The 27662-nt window shown below is 40.9% G+C and overlaps 1 protein-coding gene across 1 annotated transcript in view; it reads right to left on the bottom strand.

The window, feature by feature from the left end:
• Positions 1-27662, bottom strand: part of DNAJC1 (DnaJ heat shock protein family (Hsp40) member C1) — a 109529-nt gene that overhangs the window by 4977 nt on the left and 76890 nt on the right. Inside the window, exons 9-10 of the mRNA XM_075828730.1 lie at positions 16698-16817; positions 1983-2031 (exon numbers count right to left, since the gene is read on the bottom strand). Of these exons, the coding sequence (XP_075684845.1) occupies positions 1983-2031; positions 16698-16817 (169 nt within the window). The remainder of the gene's footprint in view (positions 1-1982; positions 2032-16697; positions 16818-27662) is intronic.

Genomic DNA, 27662 nt, shown 5'->3' with positions numbered 1-27662 from the left:
GCATATAGCGCCATTGTGGGTCCCTTTAGGAGTGGAATCCCCAGCCAGAGCGTTGACGACGCTCTGGGTGGGGATTTCGCTTCAGGAGGAGAACCTGACTTCACTGTCCATATATGGATAGTGATGCCAGGGGCTCTTACAGGTGCGGAATCCCTGGCCAGGGAATTGAAGAAACTCTGGCCGGGGATTCGGACATCTCAAAGCCCCTGACATCACTGTCCATATATGGACAGTGATGTCAAGGACTTTCCCGGGCTCAGCGTATAAAGTAGCGCTGTGCCCGGGAAATCCTCTTGTGAGAGCCAGGACCAGTTTTTAACGGCGGTCACAAGGATGAATTCCGGAAATTCGACTGTTAAAAACTGATCCATTGAGTTCTATGGGGGCCGTCTGGCCGTGAAAAATCTTTTATCTTTTTTTTTTATGGCCAGTATTCACGGGCCATTAAAAAAGAAGAAACCAACCGTGTGACTACAGCTACATTGTTCTGAAAAGGGCAGTGTAATGGACGTTAAAAAACGGCCATCACACGGCCATTTTTCCCTGTCGTGTAAATATAGTCCTAGGATGCCATAAAGTAAATGACACCATCAGTATTTATAGCTATACGATTATTAAGCAAATAATTCAGATTGTGGCTTAAAGTCCAGTGAAATTTCTTTAATCTGCCATCCAATGGTCTAGAAATTTAGATGGTCTCGCTCTTGTTTCTAGGACAGAACTGCTAAATACTATGGAATCTCTCAAAGTCGTAAGAAGATGATCCTGCACGAATAAGCAGGTATAAGGGACAGAAGAATATTTTATGTTGGCATTTTATTTTGCTCTGCCTTCTTGGAAGCTTGCGAATGTTTTGATATGAGATTTTGCTTCTACATTCCTACAATCATTTGATAATCCAGAATATTTGGTAATCGGACACCTGTCAATGCCAGATTAAAGGCATTCGATTATAAAACCCTACGGACCAAAAAATAAAAATAAAAGACTCCCAATAAATAAAAAACGCAAGCCATTATGTTACTGTAATGACCCATGATGCAACTTTAACACATTGCCCTTATTTTTCCAATAATCACAATTTACCTTTTAGATCATTACAGTAAAAATTTATTTATTTTTTTACCAATTTACGACTGGATAGTCAACTTTCTAGCTAAAAAGAGAGAAAAGTACAGAAATGACACATGGAAGATGGGTGTATGTATATATATATATATATATATATATATATATATATATATATATATACACACACATACATACACACATATATACCCATACACCCATCTACACACACACTGTACACACACACTGTACACACACACACACACACACACACTGTACACACACACACACTGTACACACACACACACACACGTACACACACACACACACTGTACACACACACACACACACTGTACACACACACAGTACACACACACCGTGTACACACACACCGTGTACACACACACCGTGTACACACACACCGTGTACACACACACTGTACACACACCCTGTACACACACCCTGTACACACACACCGTGTACACACACACCGTGTACACACACACCGTGTACACACACACACACACATACTGTACACACACACATACTGTACACACACACACACACACACACACATACTGTACACACACATACTGTACACACACATACACACACACACTGTACACACTCACAGTACACACTGTACACACACACACACACTGTACACACACTGTACACACACTGTACACACACTGTACACACTGTACACACACTGTACACACACTGTACACACACTGTACACACACTGTACACACACTGTACACACACTGTACACACACTCATACACATATATATATATATATATATATAGATTCATTTAGGTTTATTGACACGTGCGTATTTAAATAAAAAATTCTATACAACCTTGATTCAGTTTTTATTATTAAACTACTATTCCTAAACCTTATACGCACCTGGAGCATGGGACACAAACTCCTTTGCCTGTTTTGCCTTTGTTGTTACCTACAAAACATAAGAAAATAGGTTGATTACATAACAGTAATACCAGATTCTGTGCTTTGCTTCACTACAGTCTAGATATGAAACAAGTTTTGCAATTTTAAATAAAATTTATCTTGAATCAAACGAAGCTTCAATGCATGCGGAGAATCTGCAGGGAAAATACACAACTTACCATTCAGACTCGCTAATAATTTTTCAGCCATGCTATTTACTAACCAGCGCCTAAATAGGTTTTCAGTGATGTTGAACAGTAAAGAAAGCGCCCCAAAGGCGACAACATTGGGTCTCCTTGGTCATGGCGAGACTGCATTTTCACTCACAAGGAATAGAAGTGCTGGTAACATGTGAGGACCTGCCGGTGTCCCCCTCTACTGTGGTAACATCGGAGTGCACAACAGGACGTTATAGGGCACAGAGTTTCCTATCAGATGGATTCCTTGTTATTTGCTAGAATTGGGCAATTATGTGGAGTAGTGTTGGGGGTTAACTTTGTTTCATTAGTCACATTAGCGCTGGCTGTCTGCCGAGTCTATTGTAGTAAAGGGCGGGCGGGCGGGCAGATGTGAAAACCCAAGGGTCAGCGGATTCTTGTGAAGACAAATAACGGTGTTAAACCAGCTCATGCCTTGTTTCCACCAGCAGGCAGGAGAAAGTAATAATGCATGTCAACAGCAAATCATAATATTAATTGGGGGATAAGAGTGAAATCCTCCTTCTTGATGGAGAACCTCACAATATTAAGCACCGGGTGGTCAAACCTAAAACAAGAGTTTACCTACATCTGCTGCAAGGTCCTTGATGAGGGGACAGGTCACTTGCTGATGCTTCTCTTTTCTCATTCAGTTTGTTGGAATCAGATAAGACAGAGGAAAGTGAACCCAAAAATATATTGTGGGCAAGTACAGGACTTTGATGAGGCCAGGGGAGAAGATGACCCCAGCCTCCTACACTACAACGTTAGGGACCATGGAAACCGCCTGGGGGTCACCCTGCAAGGAATAGGACGACAGGGGGGGGGGGGGGGAATAAGCAGCAGGACCTTCTGTCCCATTGTAGTTTATGGTCAATTAGTATGGTCTCCTATAAACATGCAAAAAGATAGGTGCTTTGCATAATGAAAATCCTCCAACCCTAAAATATTTGGAAATTACAACTGTAGGCCAGAATCTAACAAGGGGAGGATTAACACACACATTGACCTTTAGTGGAACATAGTTGGGCCGAGCTGACAACCGGACAACCCTTCTGCCAATCATTCTGCACATGTGAAGGTAGCAGGGCAAGGCATTCTGACAGATTTTGGGTGCATATAAGTATTGTGGTAAATGTTTGGGTATGCAGCCTGGAATTCAGGGTACAAGCCAAGGGGGAAGGGTTTGACCTTGTAACACCCCAATTACCAGAAGTGTATGCATGTCTCGGTCCTTCTGCATATAGGAAGGAGCATTTTAGGCAGTCATGGACAAACATTACACCCCTCAGCAGAAAGGTGTTAAATGCTGATTGATTTTAGCTGTTGAGTGACAGCTGCAGTCCACAAGATTCCGTGCAACTCAATGTATTCATTTGGACTGCAGCTGTAGCTCAATAGTTAAAATCAAATCAGTAGCGCTACAAAAAGTCTGGGTGTAGCCCCGGCCTTATGATCTACAGTATTGTATTAGATTACTTTTTTATTTTATTCTTTTATAGAGAGAGGTCTAACTAATGTCATTGTTATAAATCCACATTTACTGCTCCTCGCAAAAGCAGTCATCCCCTCAGTTTTTATAGAAGAAAAAGAAATTACACACACACACACACACGTCGTTCTCAATGAATTAGAATATCATCAAAAAGTTAATTTATTTCAGTAATTCAATTAAAAAAGTGAAACGCAAAAATTTCCTGCTAGACGCTGCGCTGACTCTGGACTTGATATAACACAGTGGACCAACACTGTTGCTCAGTGGTCCAAAGTCCTGTTTTCAGATTTTAGTAAATTTTGCATTTCATTTGGAAATCTCTGTCCCGGAGTCTGGAGGAAGAGTGGAGAGGCATCAACCCAAGTGTCTTGTGGTCCAGTGTGAAGTTTCCACAGTCAGTGATGGTTTGGGGGCCGTGTCATTCTGCTGGTGTTGGTCCACTGTGTTGTATCAAGTCCAGAGTCAGCGCAGCGTCTAGCAGGACATTTCCCAGCACTTCATGCTTCCCTCTGCTGACAAGCTTTATGGAGATGCTGATTTCATTTTCCAGCAGGACTTGGCACCTGCCCACACTGCCAAAAGTACCAATACCTGGTGTAATAACCACAGTGTCACTGCGCTTGATTGGCCAGCAAACTCACCTGACCTAAACCCCATAGAGAATCTATGGGGTATTGTCAAGCGGAAGAGGAGACCCCAGACCCTACAATGCAGACGAGCTGAAGGCCACTATCAAAGCAACCTGGGCTTCCATAACACCTCAGCAGTGCCCCAGGCTGATCGCCTCCATGCCACGCCGCATTGATGCAGTAATTCATGCAAAGTCGGAGCTCCGACCAAGTATTGAGGGCAGATACTGGACAGACTTTTCAGTAGGCCAACATTTCGGTATTAAAAATCATTGATATTGGGCTTATATAATATTCTAATTTTCTGAGAGACTAAATTTTGGGTTTTCATTAACGGTTACCAAAATCATCAACATTAAAAGAAAAAATGCTGGAAATCGATCACTCTGTGTGTAATGAATCTATATAATATGAGTTTCACATTTTTAATTCAATTACTGAAATAAATTAACTTTTTGATGATATTCTAATTCATTGAGAAGGACTAGTATATACAGTGAAGGAAATAAGTATTTGATCCCTTGCTGATTTTGTAAGTTTGCCCACTGTCAAAGACATGAACAGTCTAGAATATTTAGGCTAGGTTAATTTTACCAGTGAGAGATAGATTATATATTTTAAAAAAAAGTAAATCACATTGTCAAAATTATATATATTTATTTGCATTGTGCACAGAGAAATAAGTATTTGATCCCCTACCAAGCATTAAGAGTTCAGCCTCCTCCAGACCAGTTACACGCTCCAAATCAACTTGGTGCCTGCATTAAAGACAGCTGTCTTACATGGTCACCTGTATAAAAGACTCCTGTCCACAGACTCAATGAATCAGTCTGACTCTAACCTCTACAACATGGGCAAGACCAAAGAGCTTTCTAAGGATGTCAGGGACAAGATCATAGACCTGCACAAGGCTGGAATGGGCTACAAAACCATAAGACGCTGGGTGAGAAGGAGACAACTGTTGGTGCAATAGTAAGAAAATGGAAGACATACAAAATGACTGTCAATCGACATCGATCTGGGGCTCCATGCAAAATCTCACCTCGTGGGGTATCCTTGATCCTGAGGAAGGTGAGAGCTCAGCCGAAAACTACACGGGGGGAACTTGTTAATGATCTCAAAGCAGCTGGGACCACAGTCACCAAGAAAACCATTGGTAACACATTACGCCGTAATGGATTAAAATCCTGCAGTGCCCGCAAGGTCCCCCTGCTCAAGAAGGCACATGTATAGGCCCGTCTGAAGTTTGCAAATGAACTTCTGGATGATTCTGAGAGTGATTGGGAGAAGGTGCTGTGGTCAGATGAGACTAAAATTGAGCTCTTTGGCATTAACTCAACTCGCCGTGTTTGGAGGAAGAGAAATGCTGCCTATGACCCAAAGAACACCGTCCCCACTGTCAAGCATGGAGGTGGAAACATTATGTTTTGGGGGTGTTTCTCTGCTAAGGGCACAGGACTACTTCACCGCATCAATGGGAGAATGGATGGAGCCATGTACCGTCAAATCCTGAGTGACAACCTCCTTCCCTCCACCAGGACATTAAAAATGGCTCGTGGCTGGGTCTTCCAGCACGACAATGACCCGAAACATACAGCCAAGGCAACAAAGGAGTGGCTCAAAAAGAAGCACATTAAGGTCATGGAGTGGCCTAGCCAGTCTCCAGACCTTAATCCCATCGAAAACTTATGGAGGGAGCTGAAGATCCGAGTTACAGATGATCTGCAAAGAGGAGTGGGCCAAAATTCCATCTAACATGTGTGCAAACCTCACCATCAACTACAAAATACGTCTGACTGCTGTGCTTGCCAACAAGGGTTTTGCCACCAAGTATTAAGTCTTGGTTGCCAAAGGGATCAAATACTTATTTCTCTGTGCACAATGCAAATAAATATATATAATTTTGACAATGTGATTTTCTTTTTTTTTTTTTTATATAATCTATCTCTCACTGGTAAAATTAACCTAGCCTAAAAATTCTAGACTGTTCATGTCTTTGATAGTGGGCAAACTTACAAAATCAGCAAGGGATCAAATACTTATTTCCTTCACTGTATCTATCTCATATCTATCTAATCTCCCGATCTCTATTTTTTTATTTTTAAACCAGGTATTAGAACTGGTAAGCTGTGAGTGTATCTGTATTCACCCCCTTTTCTATGAAACCTATGTCTGGTCAAAACAATTAACTTCAGAAGCCACATAATTAGTGGAGTAATGTCCCCGGTGCAATCAAAGTGTCACATGATCTGTCACATGTCGTCAGTATAAATACACCTGTTCTGAAAGGCCCCAGGGTCTACACCACCACTAAGCAACATGAGGCCCAAGGTGCTCTCCAAACAGGTCAGAGACAAAGTTGGAGAAATATAGATCAGAGTTTGGTTTTAAAAAAAAAAAAACATCAAACTTTGACCATCCTACGGAGCACCGTTCAATCCATTATAACAAAATGGAAGGAATTTGGCACAACTATAAACCTGACAAGATAAAGCCGCGCACCAAAGCTCACGGACTGGGCGAGGACATTAATCAGAGATACAACAAATACACCAACGAGAACACTGAAGGAGCTCCAAAGATCCGCAGCGGAGATGGAAGAATCTGTCCATAGGACCACTATAAGTTGTACACTCCACAGAATGGGGTTTTACAAGGAGGCGCCAGAAAAAGGGCCATTGCTTAAAGAAAAACATAAGAAAACACATTTGAGTTGGCTAAATAGCATGTGGCACACTCCGCAAACACATGAAAGAAGGTTCTCTGGTCAGATGAGAAAAAAAGAAATAAAACTTTTTGTCCATCATGGGAAACACTATGTGTGATGCAAACCCAATAACCCATCACCCCACAAACACTATTCCCACAGTGAAGCATTGCGGTGGCAGCATCATGCTGTGGGGGCAGGGATTGGAAAACTGGTCAGGATTGAAGAAAAGATGGCTGGCAGTATATACAATGCAATTCTGGAGGAAAACCTCTTTGAGTCTTCCAGAGATTTGAGACTGGGGTGGAGGTTCACCTTCTAGCAGGACAATGACCCCAAACATACTGCTACAGCTGCTCTGGAGGGAATAAAGGGGGAACATTTATATGTCTTGGAATGGCCGAGTCAAAGTCCAGACCTCAATCTAACCGAGAATCTGTGGTATGACAAAGACTGATGGAAGCACGGCCTAGACCCGTAAATCACATCGCAACACCTCCAACATGGTTCCTGCCAACACTAATCGTTGAGATGCCAACTAGGACGGGATTGTTGGATTTTCATGCAAGTCATCCAGAAAGACGTTTGCTCCCGAGCGGTAAAACCTTATTATTCTTTATCGTAATACAAGATGCAGCCATTGTCTAGAACAGCTGTAAAGAAAGCGAGAAATACAACTGTATACAACTGCTGTAGAAAAACTCTCCGAGGAGAAACCTGATGCAAATGTCACATTTCGGTATAACGTAAATGGTTCAGCAGTTGCCGGGTTTAGTGTTTCTTAAATTAACTTCTACTATTTCTCTTTGGAGACAAGAGGGACAATTTATCTAGCTGAGCACTTCTGCTCACATGGCAAGGCTGGCCGGTAATTAAGAAAGTCGTCTTAAATCTATCCACCTGTCTGTTGTTTTCTTGCCTACCTGAGCCCTTTTCCAGGCAGCAGGCAAATCCCCTATCAGTCTGCTATCGCAACCTGAATGCAGGAGATTAGTAACCACAGAGAGAAGCAGAATTGGTTTACATCCTCTCGGGCTCGGGAGGCGTACTACTTCACAAGTATGAAACCCGAGAATTTGTGGCCTTTAATTTAAAAAACCTGCATCTAATAATCACATTATGGCCTGTTTTGCATGCCAGACAGTTTGTGTTTCCTGTTATTTTTACAGTTTAAGTGGCCTTTGTGGTTACAAAAATCATCTGGTGAAAGCTATAAATTAACATTGTAAACATTTTACCCGTGCTAAGAGTGTGTGTGGCCGCTGTAAGATGGTGTAATGATTCACATATTGCTCCTTCCATCAATTTCACTCAAAACACAACAAACAAAAGATTAACAGAAGGGGCTGTAGAATTTGTAGAATAAGGTCAAAATATCAGCAAGTCTGAGCCCTAACTTCACAAAATAGAATCATTCCCTGGCACTGAACTTAGAGACCAAAATATTCTGTACAACCATAAGGTTGTTCCATACGTAGGACGTGTCCATAGAGATCTATGTTCTTATCCAAATCACAAGAAAACAACTTTCAAGACGTATGTAAACTAACAATAACCCCCCCCCCCCACAGTGGAGCACCAAGACTTCATGACCTCTTAACCATGAAGTCGCCATGGGGCACTGTTTTATATGCCTTGTCCCCCCCCCCCCCCCATACACAATACCATCATGTAAAGACATATCTATGCAAGCAACATCACTACATATGGAGCAAACTTGCCCCCCTCCCCTCCAATAACCAGAGACAATTCCTTTTGTGGAAAAATGCTATATTACTTACGCCACTTATTAATCAAAAACAGAATGAAAACACACATCGGGGTGCTTGGCTCAAATCTCCCGCATGCCCTCATCCACCTACCAGCCATGCCACTGGGATACCCACTGGCTAGGCAGCCAACCTCCTTGGTTATCCACGGTTGTAGTTGAGGACTAGCCACACACCAGCCTCATTGACCGATGCCCAATTGAACAGGAGTACCCTAACTGTTGTGGGCCGATAAAATTACCATAATTTCAGGTGAAAAACACCAATTCCGCCTCACATAATCCAATTCTCACAACATACAATCGCATATGAACATAAAAAAATTAAAAAAAGCCTTCCTATTGACCCTCACCTGGCAAAATTTATTATATACAGATCATCCAACGAAAAAAAGTCAGGATCCGACCAGTGCCACCTGCGAGTTAAAAAGAGCGGAAGGATCTTAAGATCATAAAAAAAACAAAAAACAATTTGTTTAGCCATAGGACAAAGTTCTGATTTATTCATCAGGTAAAACAGGTGTTCACACAATATCAGAATACAAACAGTAATCCAACCCACAATGAAATACATATGGAAACATAGAAAAATAAAAATTAAATAATATTATAAGGACTATAAAGCCCACTCCTTAAGGCCTTAATAGGAGTGTCAGAAACACGATATACTGAAATACATTAGTATTGCAATATATCATGCAAGCAATCCAACGATCGCTGGTTCAAGTACCCTAAGGGAAATAAAAGTAAACAAAAAGTTAGTTTGTTTAATATATAGAAAAAATAAATGTTCAAAAAAAAACCCTCTTCCTATTTACCCCCAAAAGCAAAACCAGTAAGAAAAAAATTAACATAACTGGTATAGGCACGTCTGTAAAAGTCTAAACTAGGACAATATAACATTTAACCCACAAGATGAATGCCTTAAAAAAAATTTATAACAAACTGCCAGAATCGCTGTTTTGGGCCCCACAAAAGATGGATTAAAAGTGGAAAAAAAAATTCTCATATAACCTAAAATGGTACCAACAGAAACTACAGCTCGCCTCGCAAAAAATAAGTTCTCATACCGTTCAATCAACGAAAATATAAAAAGTTATGGCTCTCAGAAAATGGCGACAAAACAACATTTTTTACTTTATTTTTTCCCTTGTAAAAGTAGTAAAACATAAAAACTATATAAAATTTGGTATCGCCATAATCTCTTTGACCAGCAGAATTTTACATGTCAATTGTTACAGGTCACCGCATGCTGAACGCCGTAGAAGCAAAACCCAAAAAGCAATGAAGGAATTTGTTGTTTTTATCCGATTCCACCCCACAAAGAATTTTGTTCCCAGTTTTCCAGTACAGGGGTCCCCCAAGTTACAATGGCCCCAGGTTACAATGTTTTCAACATACAATGATCTTTCCTGGGCCATTGTAACTTGAAACCACAGTCAACATACAATGCCACAAGAGGTCTGGATCTCAAAGATCTGGAAGACCCAGCAAATCAGCACGGGCATTTTACTGGTAAAACACCTGTTGTAATGCAGTTCATGCCCCGATTGGCCATCTAGTAGCGCCACTCTACAGTACTACATGTCATGTGCTGTTCTTTTCCTGCGCCAGGATGAGTTGCTCCTTTGGACACCAGGTGAGGGCGGCTCCATGTTATATTTCTGGTACACTGTACTGTACAGTCTCCTGAAGAAGCTCCTGTTCTCATCGTAGAAAGTGATTTACAGCCTCCATCAGCTGCAGTACTTCTGACTTTTATATGTGGGAACTTGTTTTCTCTGTATGATCTGCTAAATCATCATCTTTTTTTCTTATCTGTGCTTGACATTTTGGGGCTTTGGAACCAACACTTAGTTTTCCATATCGTTCTGGTCACAACTTACCATATCTTCAACTTACAATCGTCACCCCAGAACTAATATTGTAACTTGAGGGACCACTGTACTTACAAACCATGCTTTATTTGTATTTTTATACTTATTTGTCTTCAATCCACCTTTTAATCGTTTCAAGTGGACGTTTTGGGGACTTTTGAACCAATTATCAGTTTTCCATAGGGTTACGATATCAACATACAATGGTCGTCCCGGAAGCAATTAATATTGTATGTTGAGGGACCATTGCACATTATATGGTGCCGTGAAAAACTACAACTCGTCCCACAAAGCAACAGCCCTCATACAGCTATATCGACTGGAAAATAAAAAAAAACTTATGGCTTTTGGAATGCGGAGGGGAAAAGGCAAAAATGAAAATCCGAAAAATGGCTGCGGAGGAAAGGGGTTAACACTGTATATATGAGGACATTCAAGAACTCTATGTGCTCAGTTAGTTTAGCCTTTTTCACTGCAATCTACAGAACACGAAGCAGATCTGTCAGGTCTCCTAACGAAGCGCAGCAAAGGAAAGAGAAGGAGATGGGGAGCTAGGGGCTATATCGTTTTTTAAGATTTGATTCAGTAAGATTTGAAAGCCCGTGAGTCCTGCTTCCTCCGCCCACACAGTGATTGACAGCTCTGCCTGCATGAGTTTGTATATAGCGACCGCTGTCAATCACGGTGTGTGGGCAGGTGAAGCAGGACTCACAGGCTTTCTACATGAGTCCTTGAAAGCAATTAAAAAAAAAAAAAAAGCTTTTATATGAAAACACACAATGAAATCATAGAAAACGATGTCCCCAAATTCAGCATCTCCTCCTCCATTCTTTGCTCTGATGGTGTAGAATAGACGAACTGACAGATTGATGTACTTTTTTTCTTTATACCCATTTCTTACAAATATGTTAAACAAACTTAACTGGTAAGAAAAAAATTGCCGCATAATATGCGTCAGTGGGTAAGGACTACATTTTTAAAGGGCCCAGACAAGATCTTACAGTCATAATGGAAGATCATCACACAGTGACATCACTCGTATGTTGGGCGTTGTAAAAAAGTTTTAAATGACAAATACCCTAACTTTTTAATATCTGCAATGTGCGCTCATGTGGCAAAGTGTTTAAGGCAGTGAGCCCCTAGTTATTTGTGTAAATAAGACACTGGACGGGGGAAAGTAAACTGGTTGGATTGTTCTTGAGGAGCGGCAATGAGTAGTAAGCCTGGGGCTACACGCTGAGCACGGAAAATGGGTCAAGAAACAGATGTGAATTAGCTGATGGGGAGACCGGGCTGCAGGTAACCAGGTCAACAGGCAGGAACTATGATTATGGCAATCGCAATCTGGTCTCTCTTTATAATTTAGGGAAACAAACCAAATTAACCCTTTCCGGAATAGAATCGTATGAAATCATTATATATCCATGTGAATTGACACAAAATGATCTTAAGTAAATAAGGAGCAAACATACACATGGACATGTCTGCAAAGTAGAGCAGCAATTATTTGTAGGATGAAACATCTGTTCATAAGGGTTCGAGAGCTGGAAGGGCAAACAACTGCGGCTCATTACTTACTCTACTGTCCAATTATAAAAAAAATATATTAGAAAATAAAAATAGCTGAAGTCAAGCAATTATTCTGTAGTAATGCAAGATCTATGCAGTTAGCAGATCTACTGAAGAATGTGCGTGCAACGCCCGAAGGGGTTCTATAGTCCCTTATAACCACCGTGGGTTTGTTCATATGCAGAAACATATCACATGATGTATGACGAACATATTGCATACTTACCACTGAGAACACAGCTATTTGCATTTCTGATACTGAATATTAACCCCTTCCCGACCACCCCACGTAGATTAACGGGCTGCAGCACTGGTCCTTGTGCCTGCAGCCCGTTAATCTACGTGTGCTCCTAACAGAGCAAACAGGCGCTCCCCGCAGCCCGTCATCTCCCAGTACAGGGGAAAACGTCGGGTCGGATCACAGAGGTGATCTGAACCGATTAACCCCTTAAATGCGGCAGTCAATAGCAACCGTCGCATTTAAGTTGTTATAGCAACATCGGCACCCCGCTACGCGATTGCCAATTGTTGCGGGGGGCGATTGCTATGGCAACCGGAAGCCTAACAAAGGCCACTGGTCTGCCATCTATGGAAGGCCGATTAGGTCCTGGCAGAGGCAGGACCTAATATGCCTCCTGTCAGTGTGTAAGTGACAGGTATAAATACCCTGCAATACATAAGTATTGCAGGGTATTATAACAACGATCCAACAATTGGATCTTCAAGTCCCTAGTGGGACAACAAACAAAAAAAACAAAAAAAAACGTTTAAAAAGATTTTTACAAAAGTAAAATGTCAAAATACTAAAAAAACAAAAAATAAATAAAAAATCGCCCTTTTTCCCATAAAGACCATTATTATTAGAAAAAAATAAATGAACTAAGCATAATTGGTATCGCCGCGTTCGTTACGGCCTGGGCTATAAAAATATCATGTAATTTATCCCGCATATACTGGAATAGCTATTTTTAATCACTTTAGCTCCCAAAAAATTGCATAAATAAATAGGGATCAAAAAGTCGCATGTACCCAAAAATTGTACCAATAAAAACTACAGCTTATTCTGCAAAAAACAATCCCCCACACAGCTTTCCTGATAGAAAAATAAAAAAGTTGTAGCTCTTAGAATATAGCGACACAAAAACAAAATATTTTTTTTTAAAACCGTGATTTTATCGTGCAAACACCGTAAAACATACATACATATATATATATACACACATACATACATATCTATGGTATCGCCGTAATCGCAACGACCCACAGAATAAATTAAATATGTCATTTATAGCGCACGGTGAACGCCGAAAAAAAAAAAAAAAGGGTAAAAAAACAATAGAAGTTTTGACCGCCTAATTACACTAAATTCAACAAAAAACTTATGGGATCAAAATGCTCACTATCCCCCTAGACAAATTCTTTTTAGGGCTGTAGTTTCCCAAATGGAGTCACTTCTGGGGGGTGTCCACTGTTTTGGTCAATCAGGGGCTTTGCAAATGTGACATAACACCCTAAAACCAATTGAGTAAACTTGAGCTCCAAAAGCCAAACAGTGCTCCTTCCCTTTTGAGCCCCTGTATGTCCAAACAGCTGTTTATTACCACATATGGGGTATTGCCGTAGTCAGGAAAAATTGCTTTACAAATCTTGGGGTGCTTTTTCTTCTTTCTTCCTTGTAAAAACGTATCATTTCTAAGTTTTATTGGAAAAAAATTTAGATTTTAATTTTTATGGACTAATTCCACTAAATTCAGCAAAAAAAAAACAACTGTGGGGTTAAAATGCTCACTATACCCCTTGATGAATTCCTTGAGGGGTGTAGTTTGCCAAATGGTGTCTTTTTGGGGGTGTTTCCACTGTTTTGGCACTACAAGACGTCTTCAAACTGGACATGGTGCCTAAAATATATTCTAACAAAAAGAAGACCCCAAAATCCTCTAGCTGCGCCTTTGCTTCTGAGGCCGGTGTTTCAGTCCATTAGCACACTAGGGCCACATGTGCGATATTTCTCAAAACTGCAGAATCTGGGTAAGAAATATTGAGTTGCGTTTCTCTAGTAAAACCTTTTGTGTTACAGAAAAAAATGGATTAAAAAGGATTTTCCGACAAAAAAAAAAAAATAAATTTGAAAATTTCCCCTCTACTTTGCTTTAATTCCTGTGAAACACCTAAAGGGTTAAGAAACTTTCTAAATGCTGTATTGAATACTTTGAGGCGGCAGTTTTTAAAATTGGGTGACTTATGGAGGTTTCTAATATATAAAGCCCTCAAAGCCACTTCAGAACTGAACTGGTACCTATAAAAATAGGTTTTGGAAATTTTCCTGAAAATGTGAGAAATTGCTGCTAAAGTTCTAAGCCTTGTAACGTCCTAGAAAAATAAAAGGATGTTCAAAAAACGATGCAAATATAAAGTAGACATATTGGGGATGTTAATTAGTAACTATTGTGTGTAGTATTACGATCTGTCTTACAAGCAGATACATTTAAATTTAGAAAAATGCAAATTTTTGCACATTTTCTCTAAAATTTGGTGATTTTCACAAACAAATACTGAATTTATTGATCAAATTTTTCCACTAACATACAGTATAATGTGTCAAGAGAAAATCGTAGAATCGCTTGGATAGGTAAAAGCATTCCCAAGTTATTGCCACATAAAGTGACACTTGAAAAAATTGGCTGCGTCCACAGGGCCAAAACAGGCTCAGTGCTGAAGGGGTTAATATAGTAAATTAGGCATCTAGACAATTACTGGTGAATGTTTTTTAGTGTATAAATCTGTAAAACCCTTTAGACTAGGCTAACAATTTTTTTTTGTCTCCCATTGAGATCTTTATTGTTCAAAAGTCACATAAAAATCTCATAGAAGTTGCACAAACATACGACTCACGCAAGGTAAAGGAGTTGTCTCAGCATAAACATTCGTGGCATATCGTTCTGATACGTCACCAATGTATAACCCCCAGCAAATCGTTAGAACAGCAGTAAAGTTAGGAAATTGCAAGTGCCCCTTTATTTCCAGACGGCTTTTTCTGAGCAGCTGTATGGTCAGCCGTTGACTATAATGGCCCAACCATGTGGCTGTAGAAGAAGAGCCAACAAAAGTAGTAGTAATACGGTAAAATCCAAGCACCGTTGACAATCTATTCTGACGATTGGCAGGGGTCACAGTAGTTGAACTCCTGTCGATCAGACAATTGGTGGCATACCTTGGTGATATGCCAACAAGGTTTATTGCGGAGACAATCCCTTTTAAGTACTCTTATGTACTAGTCTGTGTGTGGGCCCATCCTTAAAGGGGTTTACCCGTAAGAGACATTGATGACTTACTGATGGGATAAAGTCATCAATAACCGATCAGTGGGATCTAACTGCTGGGACCACCACTGATGACTGAAACACTGCACTGCTATGTGGGGCTCAGAAGCCCCGTCAGCTTTGTAAGAAATGCAATACAGACCCCATTTGTGTTGCAGTTCTATGCACAGCACCTGGTTAGGAGCAGTCCCTCTTTAGAGAAAAGGGGTTGCAGCACTTTTAATCTAGGCATTATTATTGGTGGGGTGATCTCGGTTACCAGACCCTCACGGATTGATATCAATATGGTTTGGTGGCATACTAAAGATGCAAGCTGGCATAGACCAGACGAGCTGCACTTTTTACATATTTTTCCCGAATGCTGTTCATTAACCCTTTCACTGCCAAGAAAGTATGTAATACATCATGACTTTAAATGCTTGCCGCCAATAGAATATTAGAGCTAGAGCTTAGATCTTGGTATTATATAAAAAGAGGTTTTCCAGTAAGAAGAAAAAAAATAAAATTCATAAAATTGATGGCCTATCCTCAGGACAGACCATCAATATCTGATCTGTGGGGGTCCGACTCTGGGCACCCCATTGCTAAGATTGATTGTAGTGTATAATCAGGGATAAAGCAAGTAATATATCTGTGAAGACCAATGGAGCAAAATACCATATGTCGGATGCATAATAATAATTCACCCTAGTCTTTTCCAGTCGCATTGTTAACAATTATACCAAGATCTACGGTCATCTTAAGACGACTTCATAAATTAAGTTTTTATTGACGTTATATTTAAGGAGATATTGAAGGAGTAACTCTAGTCTGTGAATCCCCTACGGACTACGAGGGGTTACTTAGGCGTTATTTTTCTGTGATCAGGTTACAGTAGCCTAAACCTCTGAGCAGTGAATCCCCTGTACAGCTGATCAGTTACAGCTGGTAATGGTAGAGCCGGGGACGTGCACACATCTGCTTCTTGCTGCAGTTAATAGTTCACTTCCAGGACCTAAAAGGATTGTGGTCACTTAGAAAAGACAGTGTCAGGCTTCATCCTCGACCCGTCCCCTTTCTCTGCCGGTCTTGTTTGGTTTGTGACTTACAATGAAAACCGAAATCAACTCACATCTGCCACTGATCGACCCAATTCGTGTGCAATCTTCTCCCATCGGCCAGGGGTCCCCCCTGGGAACTTCGCCATGTTTCTTGTCAGCAGGCTCAGCTCCTCTTCTGACCATTCTGGAGTCTGCGAGAAAAAGACATTACAGTTCAGCTAAGGAGTAGAACACCGCTCGCCAATGCAGAACGGGGAGATCAATCGTTTTTGATTCAGTAGATAAAAATATTAACATTTTGTGACCATCAAGATATACAAGTAAGGCGAAGATCTGGTGTAAAAGTATAAACATTAGAATAGTGCACAGATACAAATGAACACCTGTTACAAAGCAAGATATCAGTCTTCAAGATCTCATAAATCCCTGAGAACATATACAATTTCAGGGTTGGTGGAAGCACCAGGTAAACCTGAGCAGATGTTGAGGCCCATGATGATCTGATTTCTTTTTTTTACTAATAAATACCAGATAGTGAAACAATCTTTTTTTTTTAATCTGTTATTTTTTTATTGTAGATTTTTTTTATTGTATTTTCTGTACATTATTATGGAGGCAGCCATCTTGTCTCAGCTGCTGCATTTAGAGATATGCTTTACAGCAGCCACATGGATCATAGGAACCTGTGAACAGGAGGAGACCCATTGACCTCTATCGGAGAGTTTTCTAGGCATGCTCTGTGACTTGAGCAGGGGTCATTGTGCAGGGACGAGGGGGAGTAAGGGAACAGTGTCCATCACCTATTGTCCATGTTGGATCCTATGTTATCTATATATAGGTGTTAGCAGTCATTTGATCATCATGACAGGCAGGATTACAATGAATGGTAAGAAGTGATCTCTACAGAACAGGAAGGGTCAGTCTATTATGAAGCTCAATGGTCTGAGTGAAAACTGCAAGATTAGTATTTTTTTTTAATACAGATCATGACAAAAAAAACAAAAAACAAACCCAGCACAAACAATTCTTTAAAAACAGGTTAAAACATAAAAACTTGATTTAAAGGGGTTATGCAGGAGTTTTAAAATTTTACAGGAGGGCAGATGAGGGTATAAAATAATGAACTAACAGGTAACCCATTCAAAACACCCCCGCGCGTACAGCCATGTTTGCAGTCGCTCCGGCCAAGTGCCGTTCATCGGTCATGTGCCGCTGCAGCTAATCGCGGCATGTGACTGAAGCATCGGTGAACAGGGGTGTCGGCACTGGAACAGGCACTTTTGAAAGGGTCAGTACCTGTTAGTTTATTATTTTATACCCTCCGCTGCCTTCCTGTAAAATGTTAAAACTCCCGGATAACTTCTTTAAACGATATGTCATTTTCTGATGGTACATTCCCTTTAATATAATGCAGTAACAGATGCAGTAATGGTCTTCATGCCTATATAAAATCTCTGATAAAACCATGTCATTACACAATGTATTCTACCAAATGACAACCTAAGCTTTGACCAACTCTGCTACATCTGTATTTTAAATTTTTATTTTTTTGTGCAGCTGCAGCATTTTGTGGGTCCCTACATGTCGGATAGGACAATAAAGGCAGATAAATTGAAAAGCATAACCTTTACAGATAAATACCTCATCTAATCACCTTTTCTGATAATGAACAGCCATGCATCAAGCACTTTCATTACCGAGCCATCAGCACAGAACAACAGTCAGAGGTGAGTGACCCCAGGGACTATCTCCCAAGCTACAGCAAAGCTTCTCCCTGACACTAATCCTCCCTGTCATTCTCCCACTGTGCGCCAACTACACTGACATCCGCCTGCCGCACTGCAAGCTTAACGGGGCCCTTCCTGTCTTCTTTCACCGTCTCCCCTAATCAATGGTTCAGGCTTGCTCTTTTCACCATGTCCAAATGGCAGCTTCACTCATAATCAAAGAGCACTGCCCCTGTAAAAGGGTTTCCCGAAAGGCTGTATCATTTGCATTCATTTGCAAAGCAAACTACTTTTATTCACTTTGTTCTGCTATCAGCAATGTTCCCTGAAGCAGATAAATTAGCATAAATACAACCCACCACTTAAGAGTCCGCAGATAATGGCCAATCACAGGCAGGATTGTATGAATCATTCTGTTTGGGGACCACGTGGTTCTTTGTTCGCTTAAATTTTGAAAAATCTCAAATATATTCAGGGTTATTGGGCTGCTCGCATTATAATTCACCTACAATGATCACTAAATGAGATGAGAAAAATGCATCCCCAGCCCATTTCACCATGTGGTGGTGGTGGGAGGGGGTTTATCAAATATATCACCCCCATCTATTTAATGGAAATTTACCCTATAGAAGGTTATTCCATTACGGTTTGTTGCTGCTGATGGTGACCATGTGATCGCTGATTAAACTATCAATATGACAAATTCCCATTTGTCACGGAGGGTCATTTTAGTAACGTACATACCATGACATCAGTCAATGACTGGTTTTCTTATTTATTTCCTGTTGCTTACATAGCGCCAATATATTCGGCAGCATTGTACATAGATTCTCACCATTCACATCAGTCCCTGTCCCGAAAAGGCAACCGGTCAGCAGTTTTGAGGCCTCAAAACTGCTGACCGCTTGATATCGGGCAGGACATTGCAAACATAACTTTTGCTGGGTCATGCAAGTTGATGACCGAGAAACAGATGTTTGATTCCCCCGTCATGGTGGTTGCAAGTGCCACTCTCTGCTCTGAGTTACGGCTCTGGCGGCCGATCAGGAGACTGCTAAAGACGTCAATCAGAGTGGAGGGGCGGGTCTTGCAGCATGCAGTGAAGGAACACTTGCACATCAAGTCCCGCCTTAGTAGCACTTACGACCGCCACGCCAGAGGAATTAAACATCTTTTTTCCAGGTCATGAAACTTGTATGACAGCCAAAATGTATGTTTAAAATGCCCTCCCCTATATCGCGGTCAGCAGTTTGTAGGCCTCAAAACTGCTGACAGGTTGCCTTTAATAGGGCTCACAATCTTCTTTCCCCATCTCATGTATACACACTGTGGGCAATTTCATAGGAAGTAAATCATCCTAGCTGTATGTTTTTGAAGTATTGTAGGAAACCAGAGAACCCGGAAGAAACCCACACAAACCCATGGGGCAGATATTTTTATGAACTTCCTATCAGCAATCCCATTGAACCACTGTCTGAAATGGTTGATAAGCGACAACACTAGTTTGCATTTAACTGCACCATATATATTCCATTATTTGTACATCTGGGTCAAGTCATGAATTTCAAATTCATTGTGAGGCACATTAACACGCTGGTGGTGGAACATTAACACATGGAGAATGGTCAGAAATGGTTTTGTGAGACACTCCAAAATGAAAAACGATTTTAACATTAAAACGTCGTCAAGTCTATGGCCAGGTCCAAGCAGAAATAATGCCCTACTAGTGTTGTAATACCGGAGTAAAAATAGAGAAAGATTTTGCTAGTAAAGGAGCTCACAGATTTAATACCAAATTTTTCTGACACTTTCTTTTAAACATCTCAAGCAGGCCATAAGACAGAGGTTTTAGTCAACTGGGGCCACCAACAATTTTAGGTCTATGGGGAAAGCTTGACTTTCTATTGACTGCTCCGGTCAAGAAACTAGGTTTCAACCTGTACAATTTTAGCCCTACCCTAGAGATATGTAGTACAAGTAGTATTTGGAAGCCGCTTCCAAATTTGGCCAAGTCAATTGAATTATTTTATTGAAATTTTGTTTAAGTGAGGAGTGACCTTTGCTGTACCTTTAAAGGACAGTTGTCGCGAAAAAAATTTTTTTTATATAAATTTGCTTTTAGTGTGTTATTAAAATAAATTTCATTTATTTGTGTTTTTGTCTTACTTTTTTCATTCTTTTACTTCTCTATGGGGGCTGCCATTTTTTTTTTCATCTCTGTATGTGTCGATTAACGACACATACAGAGATGGAATACGGCACATACAACCACATAGAGAATGCGAACGGGAGCCGTTCCATCCACTATGCTGTACGCCGTCTGTGTGGGAGCACAGTCCAAAAGGAAGGTCTTCGGCTGAGCGACATCCGGCGCCATTTTCATGTGGACCGGAAACCGCGGCCGGACAGTAAGATGACTACTTCCGGTCGTGGCTTCCAGACATATGATCAGAAGCAAGGACTAGGAGCGGAGGCAGCGGCAGGAGCAGGTAAGTTATGTTAGTGTATGTTTATGTTTTACTGTGTGATAACCACTAGCCAGGATAAAGGAGGGGGATTGTTTGAGCACACTAGAGCGAGTGTGTCTTCTCCAATTTTGCAGCATAAAGCAATGAGGTTGCTTTACCACATGCCAATGCTGCAATTTTGGGAATTGCTCCATCTAGTGACCAACACATGGAAATGTTATAAATTAGAATCTAATTTATAATATTTCCTGACTTGCGAAAAAATTAAAAAAAATTAGAACAATGTGTAATCATGTATATACTAATTGCGTAACTAAAAAAAATAAAAATATATAGCGACACATTCCATTTAAATCAGAGGATTAAACAGTACCACAACAAAATCAAAACGTTTCCCATAAGATGTGGCTGCAGCAGTTGATATCTGAAAACAACTACAATACAAACATATGATTATAAAAAACATTTATGCTAAAAACTGTAGTTAAGGGAAAAAAAATATAGAACATATTACGCATTTCTTAAACCTGTAATGCAAGTTGACCGCAACTTAACATACCGTCTGCACACAACCTGAGAACACTTAATAGAAGCGTTTTCCTGAACAATGTATTAAACATAGGACTGTGATAAAAGGTTGATCAGAGAGTCACCTGTGTAGATACTGTTCACAAAGTCCTAGGGTGTTCTTCACCTGTGCCAGTTACGTTGCTGGTACATTAAATACACAATGGTTAGATCTCTTATCTTGACTTTTTCAACGACTTTAGTTGTGTGATATCACGCTGCAGCAAGTTACGAGAATCAAGTTAAAGATGGCTACATCTATTTGTGGTGTTAAATTTTCATGAAAAATGTAGTTAAATAATGCTGCGTAAAAAAATTGCAACACAACTGGCACGTGTGAATACACCCTTAAGCCACACGCACACTGACATATAGACCTGTACAAACTCTGAGTTGCACAGAGCTGCAATTCAGCACCCACCCTACTGTACCTCCTTATGCCTCAAATTTCCTTCAGAGGTACATGGTTGTTTTTATCGATTAGGTACGTACGGAACTAAAAAAACAAATGAATTTTTTTTTTTTCCGTGCCATTTTACTTTGGATGCTGTAATACTGAAATATTCTCCAATAGTAGTACTGCTTCCTGGGCTAAACACTTCCAGAATAGGATGCCATGCATAGGCACAATACAATGGCACATGGCGTGCCTATAGCTTTATACTACAGAGTCGTAGGGACTGTACAGATTCTGTCAGTCCTTAGACTACACTCACACTCCTTTTTTGTTGTATGTATTTGTAAAAATTACAGTAAAATATTTCATGATTAACAAAAAAACAACCAAAACAAATCAAACATTTAAACAATGGCATGTGTGACAGCAACTTTAAATGTATGAACACCTCTAAACTAGGTGGGGGGGGGGGAACAGTCAAGAACACAAAGAATTGGAGGATATGCTCCACCCCGGCAGTAGTTTACTGTATCAGAGCCTACTGTGATGTGACTAGCACTGGGGTGGCCCTTATGTGAATGTTTTAATATGGAGACAACTGTAGCTTCAATTCATATGAACGTATAAGCGTACGGCTTTTCTCACTTGGAAACATGTGCGTCCAATATTACTAAAAGACTGGGAAAATAATTCATCTGTACAGCAGGGCAACGGAGGACACCACATGGTGAGTAGACAGCTGTCGTAGCTTCACTAGCATTCAGATTCTGCATCAAAAAACTAGTGCTATTCTAAGTGGAGGTTCAGCACGGCCAGAGCTGCCCGAAGAATAAAAATTCATATCATGTCCCTGCTACAATTATAAGAAAATAAAACACACAATGGACACAGTTAAAAGGGAGGAACATGGCTAGAACAGTAATTTCAAAATCAGTAACATTTAATTGCCATCTGTTCAGGCCTCGCTACTACCTGTGCTCGCCCCTGTCTCGCTATGTGTGAGTGTATACAGTGTATACATTATGGGCTCCCAACAACAAACCCCTTTAAGAAGTCTTTATTTTAACTTAAACATTAGACGGCTTTTTACATTAGACGACACCCCTCCTGCCCCCGTTTTTTTTTTCCTTATATAGGAGTGCGACTCAATAAATGCACTATTGTCAAAACCTACTGGGTCACTGAGAAGACATTCTTCTACTTTCTAAATTTTTCTTTAAATAATGCCCACAGTGGTAATTTTGGTGCCCATCTCAAATATACAATTAATGTTGAAATTTTGAATACATATTCCATAACTCCTGACATCCCTTCTATGGGAATTACAGGAACGGCGTAGAAGATCCCAGAGCTACAAAACTAATGTATTAGACATTTATCGCATACCCTTATGGATATGCCATTAATATCGCCACAGACATTTTTTGTTTATTGAAAGATGCGTTGTAACTTTTTCAATGGCACCATTTAATGTACCATATAACGTACTAGCAATCTTTAAAACATTAATTTTGTGGGGTGGAATGAAAAAAAAAATCTGACATTTTTAAAACATTTTTTGGAGGACTTCGTTTTTAAAGCATTCACCCCGTGACAATAATAACATGTTAACTTTAATCTGAATCTCAATACTACTACAATACCAAATTAGCTTTTTTTTTTTTTTAAGGTTTTACAACTTTTCAAAAACTTTTTTTTGTGTTGCCATATCACAACCATGAATTAATTTTTCCGTCAATAGAGCTGCGTGAGGTCTTAATTTTAGTGAGTCGTTTTTATGAATACCACTTTGGGTATATACGACTTTTTGATCACTTTTTATTCAATTTTTTGGGACGTACGGGGTAAAAAAAATTCTCTTTCTTGAAGCAGCGATTGATCGCTTTGTCAAACACTTTAGATGCTGCTGTCAACCGCGACATCTTAGGATATAAACGACAACGTTCAGAAGTTCCTGTGGTCTCAGACATTAAACCAAGGCTGCGACTGTGTATAACCGTTGTAGCCCCGCTCCTGATCGAACGGTGCCGATGCAATCAGAAGGATGCGTATGCTTGTCTTGATATGGTGACGTCGTGTCAACAAGTTAAGTCCTATAAAAGTTTTGAGGTGGGGCCTCCATGGTTCGGACTTGTTGTTCCAGCACATCCCACAAATGCTTGAACAGATTGAGATCTGGGAGATTTGGAGCCTAGTCAACACTTTGAACTCCATGTTATGTTGTGAGTGGCATATTATCCTATTGAAAGAGGACACTACCATTAGGAAATACTGCTCCCATAAAGAGGTGTACTTGGTCTACAACAATGTTTAGGTAGGTGATACGTGTCGAAGTAACATCCACATAAATTCCAGAACACAAGGTTTCCCAGCAGAACATTGCCAGGAGCATCACACTGCCTCTGCCGGCTTGCCTTCTACATGATTTAAAAGAAAACGTAATTCATCAGACCGGGCCACCTTCTTCTATTGCTCCATGGTCCAGTTCCAATGCTCATGTACAAATTATCCAATGTCGGCACTTTTGGAGGTGGACAGTGGACAGCATGGGAACTCCAAACAAAACGAGCTACGATGCTCTGTGTGTTCTGACGCCTTTCTATCATAGCCAGAATTAAGTTTTTCAGCAATTTGTGCTGCAGTAACACCTCTGTGGGATCAGACCAGAAGGGCTAGCCTTCTCTCCCGATCTGCATCCATGATCCTGTCATCACACCACGGATCACTTTGACAAGTACTAACCACTGCACACCGGGAACACCCCCACAAGACCTGCTGTTATGGAGATGCTCTAACCCAGTTGTCTAGCCATCTCAAATTAGTCCTTGTAAAATTAGTTCAGATCCTTACACTTGCCAATTTTACCTGCTTCAAACACATCAACTTAAATAACAGACGTGTTCACGTGCTGCTGAATATATTCCACCCCTTGACCGATGCCATTGTAATACGACAATCAAGGTCACCTATCCCTGGTTTTATTGTTATGCCTAAACGGTGGATATAAAGCGGTCATGATCTCACCTGGCTGCTCAAGCAATGTATATGGTGGATGCCAGAAAGTCCCCCAAAGTCTGTCTGGGAAACAGGGATCAGACAGGTTGGTTCCACAACACCAAAGCAGTCTGGCAGTCGGTTATTTTGCTTCTATTGATGCAGACGTGGACCAGGAAAGCTTCTCAACCTTCCTTACACAGACTCAGGCCCCATGCACACCACTGTAAAAACACCCGTAATTATGGGCCCATAGACTTCTATTGGCCATGGGTACCTTCCCGTTTCCTTACGGGAAGGTACCCGTGCCGTTGAAAAATATAGAACATGTCCTATTTTTTATTTTACGGGCTGTGCTACTATACTTTATATTGGGAGCACGGCCTGAAAAAATGTCATAACCAGTACAACAGCAGGACACCTGGACATCTGTGCACAAGGAGCGTCGGTGCTTTATCAAGTAATTTTCTTAAAGAAGTTCCAAGTCCACTAAATCCTTCAGATTTCAACATCTAATTCCTGTGACACACTTTGAAGGTTCTGTTCAAAGAGTATTTGATCTGGACGGTCTCACAGTTCACAATCATTAACCATTTACTCATCAGTCACCAGGACAGGTTGAACACTAGGAAAGGTTATAAGAAGCTTTAATATATTAGGCAGATATAAGTACACTGAAGAAAGGAAAGTCAGTCCCGGGAGTTTTCATAGTATAGAATTTCAATTTCATGACAGAGGCTTTGTTATACTATGAAAACTATGACACTCTTCAAACTCTCAGAAAAAAACCAAGAACCAGGCGCAGGGAATATTTAGGCCTTGTTCACATGGCATTTTGGCTCTACGTTTAGTGCGTACGTCTGTAAATCGCCAGATGTACATGCTAAACGTGTCCATAGGGCTCCATCAGCCTGACGGAGAGCAAAAGAGAGTGTGTTCTTTTGGTCCTCGTCAGGCTGGTATACGGCAGCATGCCTTTTTTCGAAAGAATGCATTGGCATTATTCTATCCTTCGGGGTCCTGCAAAAAAATAAATAAATACTGTATATCGCATGGTATACTTGCTTTTAACATGGGAGCCTATGGGTGACGGATGCCACTATATGTCATCCGTAACAGGTATATGCTAAACGTATACGTTAGATAGCTCCCGACATCACAGTCCATATACAGGGATATAAGGAGCTACCCCAGGGCCGGAGTCCCCGGCCAGAGCACTTCTGACACTCTGGCCCGGGACTCTGGAGTTGTAATGCTCTTGACACCAGGGTTCGATGGGCAAAGTGCTTCAGGCAGCGCTCCTCACGGGGGGGGGGGGGGGGTGGCGAAGTAACTCATAGCAGGATATTTTGCGCCCCTTCATTGGAGGTGTATGTCGGGATTCCCAATGCATACCTCCGACAGAAGGCCAAAATGCGATGTGAACTAGGCCTTACTGGCACTTTGTAAAGCACTGTGGGGAGTTGTGGGTGGTAAAAGTGTTATTCTAAAGTCTCCAATGAGTTCCAGGACCATAAAAAAGTAGAAAAGCTGAATTACGTCTTTATTTTCTTCATTTAAATAGTTGGGGGTACATTACTAATAATCAGCACGCAGCTGACAGGAGTGCTTGTAGTGATCTTTTGGGGAATCCTTCTCAAAAGTGAGGTAATATCCTACCAACTATCTCCCCTCAAATTGGAAGAGAGAAAAAAAGTCACCCCCCCTCCCCTCCCCTCCCCAGTAGCCAAGGGCAGTTTTGCCAATAGTGTCCTTTGAAATCTGACTAGGGTTTCCACAAAATAGTAAATTGCACATATTATATATATATATATATATATATATATATATATATATATATATATATATATATATAACGTGATTGCTTTAATAATACACTGCAACACTTCTGTATTGCAGAGTATTATGCCTGTCAGTGTAAAACGGATAGACATCCTATTAGGTCCTGCCTTTAGGCCCCTGGCTGCCATGAAAATCCATCAGCACCTTGCGATCGCATCTGGAGGCACTGATGGGGTGACAAAGGAAAACTCCTCCCTCTGTCTAACCACTTCGATGCCAAGGCCGCTAGTGACCACAACATCCGAGGGGTTAAACGTGCAAGATCCAGTCTGTTTCAGCAGCGTTTCAGCTGTAATATACAGCTGACACCTGCTGCGGATGGTGCAGGTACACTTGCTTGCACGTTACATGTTCTGTGCACCATACAGGGATACCAACCCCTGCACCATACATTTACAACGTTTGGCGCCAGCTATATAGTGCTGTAAATGTACGGCGGAAGACGCCAAGGGATTAAAGAGAATCTGTCAGCATTACTCTCCTGAACTACTGTAATGCAAGGATAGATGAAAACACAGATTACATAAATGCATTTCTTATGTTTCTAATATTGGTTAAGACACATGGGCACTTATCAAATTTAAAACCTGATCTCTGGGATGGCTGAATGGTGTTGCTCAGTAGAAATTAATGCAATTGCAATATATATTCCAACAGGAGAAGTAGACCCCACCAATCGCCGGAGGTGGGGGTCGGCTAACTGTGCGCTCAGCTGCTTCAGTCAGTCTTAGAGACTTTGAATGAAGCAGCACCATACATTCCCAGCCTATGCTCCATTTAAACTCCTCCTAACTGAAGTTCTGCGGCTTGGAGGACCAGGGTCCCTCGTTCTGGCGATCGGTGGGGGTCCCAGCGGTCAGACACCCCCTTCCACCGTTCATGCATTTTTCAACTATCCAGTGGAGAAGTGAAAAAACGCTAACGGTTAGAATACCCCTTTAAAATGATACAATTCTGGATTTCTGCAGCCACCACTAGGGGAAGCTTACCGCACATGGTTTTATTAAATACAAAATATACAGAGTAAGCAGTAAGGTCCCT

Source organism: Rhinoderma darwinii, chromosome 5, assembly GCF_050947455.1.
Source record: "Rhinoderma darwinii isolate aRhiDar2 chromosome 5, aRhiDar2.hap1, whole genome shotgun sequence".
NCBI lineage: Eukaryota > Metazoa > Chordata > Amphibia > Anura > Rhinodermatidae > Rhinoderma > Rhinoderma darwinii.
Note: the sequence above shows the minus strand (reverse complement) of the source record. Positions and strands in the feature narration are given on the sequence as shown.